The sequence below is a fragment of the Macrobrachium nipponense genome, chromosome 42 (genome assembly GCF_015104395.2).
Source record: "Macrobrachium nipponense isolate FS-2020 chromosome 42, ASM1510439v2, whole genome shotgun sequence".
Classification (NCBI taxonomy): Eukaryota; Metazoa; Arthropoda; class Malacostraca; order Decapoda; family Palaemonidae; genus Macrobrachium; species Macrobrachium nipponense.
In genome coordinates this window covers 43,740,218-43,750,220 of record NC_061103.1, presented here as the reverse complement: position 1 = coordinate 43,750,220, position 10,003 = coordinate 43,740,218, and the positions used below count along the sequence as shown (strand labels likewise).

The window sequence follows — 10,003 nt, the reverse complement described above, 5'->3', positions numbered from 1 at the left end:
ATGTGTATTTTTGGGTGTGTTCCTGTCTAATGATGGACTACATCCTCTTTGACAGCTGACAGCAGAGACTGCCTTCGACGTCTCTGCAGAGATTGTTATTTTTGTGTGCCGCTGCCTGAAGTATTGGTATTACCGCTGGGGTGTATTGGTAATGTTTATTTATACTGTCTGTGTAATGCTGTATAGTTTTATTGTTTGTGCTGCGTGATTTTGATTTTATTGGTTATCTGCTAGCCTACTTTTGAGTGTTACTATTGAAAATGTTATTGCGCATAATGATTGTTTATTTCTTGTAGTGGTTTTTGTGGAGCAAGTGTATTTCTTGTTTACATTTAGATTTTGAATTAATGTTCATCGATTTTTTACTGCTGCTGTTATGCATTTATTTTCACTTATAAATGTTAATTATTCTGTTTGGTGACGAATGTAAGCTAGTTAATTCCTTTATTTTGATAATTTAATTATGGTAATGATCATTTACTCTTTTCGCTACCTAGAACCTGTTCTCAGTTGTAAATATATATATATTATATATATATTATATATCATATATATAGATATATATATATATATAATAAATTAGTTTAAGGTATTTTTGACGTTTGTTTCGCACCCTCCACTGTGGTTTGTCTGTGTCCCTCCGGCCATTTCAGTCCCATCCCTTAATTTTGATTTAAAGAACCTGTGGGACCGTAGATGGTTCGTGACTGTTTAGTGACAAGCGTATCCAAAAATGAGCTTAGAATTCTATAAGTTAAAGAGGGCTGTGACTATTACAATTACACCCACGCACACACACACACAAAGTTCTCTAACACGTTTGTGTGTTTAATTAGGCTTAATACATACTGAGAAATGGCAGCCATGGGCATTTTATACCTACTTGACGCCAAAAGGCGTATAATAAGTACAGTTTATAACTGTTATTAGCCGATGTACCTTAGAAGTAACTTAGTAAATCATTTTGAGTGCTGTCCTAACATACAGGCTGCTGTGTTTCCTACGTACTGTAAGTACCCGTGAGATTTATTACAAAATCCATTCTGTTTAACGTACCCAGGATTTCATGGACTCGAGTTATACCTTCCTTCGCTCGTATGTGTGCGGGTGTGAATATGCAATTCCAATAAAAAGAATAATGTTCTCAAACATTTTTTTTTCCAGAGAATTTCGTTCACCGAAGCCTCCGTGAAATGTTGAAGCCCCAACAATTCTGAGAAGTTACAAAACTTAGGCTTGGCTGCGTTTCGTAGTGGTGAAACTTTCCGTATATGTATGTTTATATGTTCCAGCGACACTGTTGTACGGAGATAGTTTGTGTATTTGTGTGTGTTTGCTCGTCTGTATTGGTTCTCAGCTTTGTGTGCCTAGTTCTGTCACCATAATGTCCGTTTGTGCGGTCTTATATACATCTTTTATATTGCCAAAAAGCAGTGTAATTGCCCACCAAATCTCAACCATTAATATTTAAGAAAACTGAGTCACATATCTTGACTTCCCTACGGCTAACCCAAAAAACCCGTTTATTCCTGAATGACAGGTTTGCTTGTGTGTATGCTGTTTTTACGGTGCATGAAACCAGTGGTTATTCAGCAACGGGACCAACGGCTTTGCGTGACTAACGAACCACGTCGAGAGTGAACTTCTATCACCAGAAATACACATCTCTCACACCTCAATGGAATGCCCGAGAATATAACTCGCGGCCACTGAAGTGGTACGCCAACACCATACCGACCACGCCACTGAGGCGCTTCCTGAATGACAGGTGAAATCTACATGGGACAGGACCAAATGGAAGTTGAAAAGTGGCTATAAGGTCTTAGGGGCGTTGGAGAGAAACATAGGACTGCTTACAGGGTGCTGTATAAGTTCCTATGTGAGTGGTCAGTCCTACGGAGGCTTGAAACAGCTACGAGGGCTTCAGTGATACTATTAAAAATTCGTTAACTTAAGTATACGTAAGGATAGTTTTATAAATACCCTTATTCTTTGGCATGTGCGTGGCATGTACAAGTACTGTATATTTTCGCATTTTTTTAAAAATCTGTCGCTTGGGTATCATGTATTTTCTTCTTATGTTCCATACAGAAACTGCGTTGTGTGTTTGTGTATACAAATGTTAACAAATATTTACGAAGTTCTCTTGTGAATAACCGTGCAATTCCGTACCCCGTAAGTAATTTCATCTTTTATGAATTTGCAAACATAAGAATGCCATTTTAACTCATTTTAACTGGCAATTTTCACGCACAAAACGCAGTTTTAATTAGGAATTCTTATGCCTAAAAATAATTTAAATTCGCAGTTTTCATGCTTAAGAATGCCATTTGAATTCGCGGTCTTCATTCCTGGTATTTATCAGCCTAACCCGCAAATCCCCTGAGAGCAAAGATCGAGTACTTTGCAAGTCACCCTATATATGACTGGCGTACTTTTGGGAGTACCGTCATGCGCATGGCGCTTTCTTGAAGAGAGCAGGAAGTGTCCACACCGGAGAGGAGACAAAGAGAGAGAGAGAGAGAGAGAGAGAGAGAGAGAGAGAGAGAGAGAGAGAATGGGTGTACCCAACGACCCTAAAATGAAATTGGGGCAGGGGGTGGTTCCTTTCGGTGGGGGGGAGGGGGCGAGGGATACACAATTCCTTGGGTGGGTGGTGTCAGCTTTTCGTCCTCATTCACAAATGATCACGATTGGTCGGGAACATTTATTACTTCGATCAATGTTAAGGAGTTTTTTTTTCTCCTTGACTGAGATATTAGTCATCTACGCATTAATCATTGGCGAAGGCGACTGTAGACGTTACTCATTGATATGAGATATTTATTACCATTCTTAAGGACACTTTGTCTGGGGAGGGTAATGTTCTAACTGGTGGATAAAAAAAAAACTAAGTGTTGAATACGGGAGGGAAAATCTGAAAGCACACTGACAAGGAGTTCGTAGTTTAATGACTGCTAACATAAAACCATATTCATATTCACAGAATACAACGCCTAATTAAAACGAAAATGCAATAAAAAGAGAGGTTGAATAGCCGACCGAACGTACCCTTGAGCAAAAGATCACGGACGGCCACATTTCTTCCTTGTTTTATAAAAAATAAAATAAAAAAATTAAATTAAAAAAGTGGTTTGTTGTTTGCGGTTTATACAGCACCCGAGAGAAAGTACCTGGAGAGTTTAATTTGAAAAACCAGTAACTGTCTATCGGGAGATGAATTAGATGCTGTTTCCAACAAGTGGGAAAGATTCTAGATACTAATCTTTCGTCTTGTGTTCGTGGTAAGACATGGTATTGTGAAAGCGGTGATGCTTTCGCTGCTAATCCACTTGTCAATGCAATTCAATACTACTATTTTAATACTACTACTGCTAATACCTTTCCTAGTAGCACTGTCATTGCTACTAATAATTCGGTAACAAGGCATAGCTGTAATACTATTCCTTTCCAACTACTACTGCTACTACAGATAATAATAATAATAATAATAATAATAATAATAATAATAATAATAATAATAATAATAATAATAATAATAATAATCAATAATAATAATAATAATAATATAACAATAATAATAAAATCCTCATAGTATGCACGTTGTCAGATTGAAGAGGAGAAGCCGAACAGCTCCCCGAAGCTACATAAAGTTTTAAAATTTTAAACTATCTTTATTTTTATTTAAAAATATATGTGCATTTACATAACTGTGGATTTTTTTCAATAATAATAATAATAATAATAATAATAATAATAATAATAATAATAACAATAATAATAATAATAATAATAATGTAAAAAGTATAAATAATAATTGCAGATAAATTTTAATCAAATATAATAACCATTCTTTCCTTTATAAAGAAGCAAAGTGAAAGATACGAAGGATCTAATTAAAAAATTCTGAAAACATCACCTAAAAAAAAACCAAAAAAAAAAAAAAACATTGGGGAAGGAGGAGGAACAGAAAACGAGAAATTAAGGAAAGGAAAAAAAATGAAAGGGCCAGAGGAAAAGAGACTTTCATATTCAAGCTTTGGGATTGGGCGAGCTCAACTCTTAATCGAGGTCGGGCCCCGTGTAATACACGAAGGTATGACTTTTCTTTTCTTTTTTTTGTGGGTAATTGGAAATCACATGAAATCCTGAATTCTCTCTCTCTCTCTCTCTCTCTCTCTCTCTCTCTCTCTCTCTCTCTCTCTCTCATTCTAAAGCAATACTTTGCGATAACAACATCGCTTCACCAACGTTAAGATTAGTCTCTTTAAAATAAGAACAAACTGCTTATCCACTATGAGCAATTGTTTCGCATATGGTCACCCATGACGGAGAACAGATAAATCTACGGTCACACCACGCCATGTTTCACTTACTCTCCCTACACGTCTTTGTAGGCCGTGGTAACAGGATTCCTCCCTCACGGGGTTTCGTTCATCATATGTTTGGGAGACCAATACACCGGCCTCTTCCTCCTATCCTGCCCAGCTGTCGCTAATGGCATATTTATGGTAACTTATGACCAGGAGCTGAGACAGTGTCTATATCAGTATTCCCCGTCTTTGTTCAGATGCGTTCCAGTGACCTGAGAGTTATTACTAGGTACGTGGGTTCGGCTAGGTTGCATGTATAGTAGTTCTGTTTGTGATGAGAGTTTTCTTATGTGTCAGGCATAAAAATTTTGGAACGCTCTCTCTCTCTCTCTCTCTCTCTCTCTCTCTCTCTCTCTCTCTCTCTCTCTCTCTCTCTCTCTCTCTCTCTCTCAGATAAAATATATTTAGGCATAAATTTTTGCAGCTGTATACGTAATCTATATATTTTCTTTGCGAAAAGAGAAAGTACAAGTGCTATTGACTTATATTTAAAACATTCCTGTCGTACATTATACAATATTCCGTCATTAATGTCAAGCTTGCATTACAGTACTTTTTCTCAGCAACACTATTAGAAACTTGCGCTTTGAGCTTTTTTCAGCAATATGCCATACTCATTTCCCTACATTTATGCAAATACTTGGTATCCTGCGCTAAAATCTGGCGTATGAAGCGTAGGACACATTTGAAAGGAAGTGCCTCAGTATCCTGCTTCTTCAAATGTCTCGCCAAATTCGATGTAAATGGTGCAATTTGCGGAGTGAGATTTGCCGCACTAATGGTGAGACCTATGTGATTGTGGAAGAAGTGGCTAATGTTTAGGTAATTTGTTCATAAAAGGTAAACTATCCGTGCTTCTTGGAATTTAAAATGTGAATAAGCTAAATGACAAGAAATAAAAATCTATTTTAGATCCAAACAAATAATGATGAAAACTTCATAATTTATTCTAGAGCCAAATAAATAATAATGAAACATTTACTATTTACTTTAGAGCCAAATAAATAATAATGAAAGATTTACTATTTACTTTAGAACCAAATAAATAATAATGAAACATTTACTATTTACTTTAGAGCCAAATAAATAATAATGAAAGATTTACTATTTACTTTAGAACCAAATAAATAATAATGAAACATTTACTATTTACTTTACAGCCAAATAAATAATAATGAAACATTTACTATTTACTTTACAGCCAAATAAATAATAATGAAACATTTACTATTTACTTTAGAGCCAAATAAATAAACACCAATAAGTAAAAACTAAAAGCAAGAGACTCTGAAATCCACAAAACGGATAAACAAGGTAAAACTATTCAAGAATTCTGCTTTTCCGGATACCATGGAGGGTGGTGCGGGGGTGAGGGGTGGGAAGGGGAAATCTGCATGAGAGAGAGAGAGAGAGAGAATACTTCCACAGTCAATAATTTACTACAAAAAAGGAAAATGTTCATAAGAATAAAACTTTCAGGAGAGAGAGAGAGAGAGAGAGAGAGAGAGAGAGAGAGAGAGAGAGAGAGAGAGAGAGAGAGAGAGAGAGAGAGAGAGAGGCCCCGTCGATCCCTCAACCAAAACTCTTATTTGAACTGCCCTCCAAAACTCACTCGTCCGATGAGTGGAAGGAGAGTACGATTCCAGCCTCATAGGATTCCAGGACCACTGCCTGGAAAGGCGTTATCAACTGGGTCTTTCCAGAAACAAGGTTTACTATTTCGTCTCTTATCCATTTATCTAATTATTCATTTATTCACTTTTTTATTCTTGTCTGTTCACGTATATTAATATGATCTATTTCATATTAACATCAATACGAAATTGTTGCTCATTCTTTACAACATAACCAATACTGATACTAGCACTTCTCATAAACACGCCCATCACAACATAATTACTATAGTCATCCTCAAATCATATTCAGGCTAACGTATAGAAAACGGATGACATCCACGTTTTCTATACGGATCACATCCTCACAATGGAAGGCATCATGCCAAAAAGAAAAAAAATGAGACGTATAATTTCACCAGCTGAGAAATGAAGCACGAATGGAGAGTAACCGAATATGAAATGATGAAATCGTGGGAAATGCAGCTTTACAAGGGGTGGTATAAACCGAAGGGGGAATTGATGAGGAGGAGGGGGAAAGAATCCGGTGTTTTTACTCGGGGGGGAAATAAAGCTGAGCGGGTAATGGCGGGCGGCCCGGGCTGGAACACTGGTGGTAGTAATTGTAGTACTACTAGTGGTAGTATTCGGAGTAGTAGTAATAGTAATGGTAGTATTTTTACTACGATGTTTTACCGAATCAGTAGCCGAGACGTAACGGACGTCAATGTCATTATATATTCTAGCTAAGAATATAGACCGTTTGTATATAAAAAAAAATGCATAAAAAACTCTGCCAAGAAAAGAGGGAAAATAATAAAATAAGAAAGACAATTAAACGAAAATAAGAGTGACGATTACAATCGATAATAAAAATGACGATTAAACGAAAATAAAAGTGACGATTAAACAAAAATAAAAGTGATGATTAAACGATCATAAAAGAGTGACGATTAATCTAAGATAAAAGGGCGATTGAACAAAAATAAGAGTGACGATTAAACGAAAATTAAAGAGAGATGATTATAATCGAAAATAAAAGTGATGATTAAACGAAAATAAAAGTGGCGATTAAAAAAAAATAAAAGTGACGATTAAAGGAAAATAAAAGAGTGACGATGAAACGAAAATAAGAATGACAATTACACGAAAATACATTGACAATTAAACGAAAATAAAGACTGACAATCACACGAAAATAAGAACGACAATTAAACACCAAAAAACGAAATCGAAAGAACAGACGATAGATACTCACCATGACAGTATACCCCGGACTCACCATAATCTTCTGCTTGTCCGTCGAGTCGACGTGGTTGAACAGGCAACCACAGGCCGGGTAGTGGGGCAACCCCCTTATGTCACACATGGTTGAGAGATATAGACCACCCACTTTTAATTTTTCAAACGACTCAACCAAATAATTATTGGTGGAGGTGGAGGGGCCACGCCCCCTTATACAAATCAAAGTTCCGTCTCTTTCATTTTTGTCAGTTTGTTACATTTTGTGGTTGGGAGAGATTCTCTCTGATGGTGTCCTTTTGTCCTCCAGGGGGGGAGGGGGGTTCTCTGTCTCCTGCGGTCGTCAGGACATGGTGGAGGGTTGTGTTGACGTCGATTTACATTTCATTCGACGTCTTCCTTCAAGAACTCATTTGCCTGCGATGAAATGGTAGTTGAATATCTGATGGCCTACAGATAATCAGAACTTCTTCAGTATACTCACACTAACAAATGATAATGCTTTAGACGTTTGGGCGAAACCGGTTCACTGTGCTACACTGAGTGTACTACATCATCATATATATGATTTTGTTACACCATACACCTCACAAATTGGTCCTACATAATGCCATTTGACTGAACTACACTGCTGTCCTGCATCATTTTAGTTGAATCCCATTGTCATACATTATACATCACAATAATACACAAAACGCTTCACTGCGTTCAACTTGGTGAGTGATACCGCTACACCCAAATGCTGAATTACACCATGAGTGTAGCTCCTCAAAGATATTGCTCCGTGGAAGAATATTACAACATTTTGGTATACTGAACAGAAAGTGTTTTTCAACAAATTTAGAAAATGGAAATGATGAAAGCGAATGTTTTATTTTTTATTTTCTATTTGCTGGATAATTGTTATCTTTTTAACTTTTATTTGTTTGATAATTGTTATATCATGAAATTATCATTATCAATCTAATTGCAATCGTTTCATGATGGGCTAGTGAATTGTGAAATCCGGTGACGAAAATAACCAACCGAATTATACTTTATGAAAATTAGATAGAAATTTTGTCCGTGTGTGAGTGTATGTGTGTGTAAAAATATACATGCATTAAATTGATATGTTTACAACCAACCCCAAATCCCAACGGAAAACGCTAAAATAATAATAATAATAATAATAATAATAATAATAATAATATATAATAATAATAATAATCCAAAGAAAACTCATAATCTCATGAGTCAATAAAATAGAAAAGTAAATCCACAATATTAGGTCTGTTTGATCCTGTTATTCAAAATACAAAGCAGAACGCTTTCTCCTTGTATTTTAAATAACAAGATCAACCAGACATATTATTGGGTTGGATTTACTTTTCCAATTACAATAATAATAATAATAATAAAATAATAATAATAATAATAATAAAAATATAATAATAATAATAAAATAATAATAAGAAAATACTAATAATCAATAAAGGAGAAAGCTCTTCGTGTATTAAAAAAGAACTCCTCTGTTATTTCATAATCTTGGCCAAACATAATTTCGGTCGTTGTGCCTTTATATATATGCATATTCTGGCCGGTGGGCCGTCTCCTTCTGGCTCATATGCAGGCCATATTTAGAGCGCGGATTAAGGCGCCCTCTCCGGTATATTTTATATATATACATATATATACTGTTCGCTGTGCGTTCCTGCTCATAATCTGATCGTCTTGCTGGGGAATTAATGAGGTCGTCACACTGCACGCGTACGTGTATATTCTTTCGTGTGTATGTATGTATGTATGTATGTACACATCATATCATACATACATACATACACACATACACATACACATACACACACACACACACACACACACATATATATATATATATATATATATATAAATATATATATAATGCATATCTGTATATGTATTATGTATGTATGTATGTATGTATGTATGTATAGTATGTATGTATATGTATGTATATTCATCAAAAAATAATAATAATAATAATAATAATATAATAATAATAATAAAATAAGTAGTAGTAGTAATAATAATAATAACAATAAAAGTAGTAGTAGTACTAGTAAGAAAAGTGATAGACTCCTAAGGAGGCAGGATGCAACCCGGAACCCCACACTGTTAATACCACCCAGTCGAATTGGAGGACTGTGATAGGCAAAAAATAAATAAATAAATAAATAAAGTTCAAGTAACCGTAGAGCCTGACCAAAAGCCAGGTACAACATTGAAAAGGAGTATGTACAGAATGGTAACTTATATGATCATGTATTGAAATAAAAGCCTTTGTCAACTATGCAGATGCTTTTTAGATGGAAAGTACCTGCAAACATTCAAGCACCTCCGTTCATACGAAAGAAAAAGTGGACCACTGAGATAGACAATGACTTAGGTATAATATTTTTGTAAGATTCAAGATGTCTTAGAGAAAACCTGAATCCAAGAGTGTCAAAAAACCAGCTTACGTGTCAACAACAGCGAAAAGAAATCCGGGACTTCTTCCACCAAATAAATACTGAAATAAAAAGACAAATCTGTGGTCATACTGACACCATGAAACAAAGAAAAGACTATCGAAGATACAGACGACAATTCAACCGTTCGCAAATCTGTGGTTTCTGCAGAATAATACGAGCGTCCGACGATGACGTTTATGATCTCGGAGACGAAACTAGATAAACTTCCAGATATCAAGAATTACAAATTGTCCAGTTCTTGAAGCGCCCTCTTGCGAGGGCAGGAGATTAAAAGTCGATTTTG

At 35.6% G+C, this 10,003-nt stretch overlaps 1 protein-coding gene across 11 annotated transcripts in view; it reads right to left on the bottom strand.

Moving 5' to 3' along the window:
- The window catches only part of LOC135213169 (rho GTPase-activating protein 100F-like), a 341,178-nt gene that overhangs the window by 117,631 nt on the left and 213,544 nt on the right, over nt 1-10,003 (bottom strand). For 6 of the 11 annotated variants that reach the window (XM_064247114.1, XM_064247115.1, XM_064247119.1 and 3 more), the window contains exon 2: nt 7,245-7,645. The exons of the other annotated variants lie outside the window; for them this stretch is intronic. In XM_064247114.1, coding sequence (XP_064103184.1) covers nt 7,245-7,355 — 111 coding nt within the window. In that variant the 5' untranslated portion in view covers nt 7,356-7,645. The remainder of the gene's footprint in view (nt 1-7,244; nt 7,646-10,003) is intronic. 11 annotated transcript variants of the gene reach the window in all.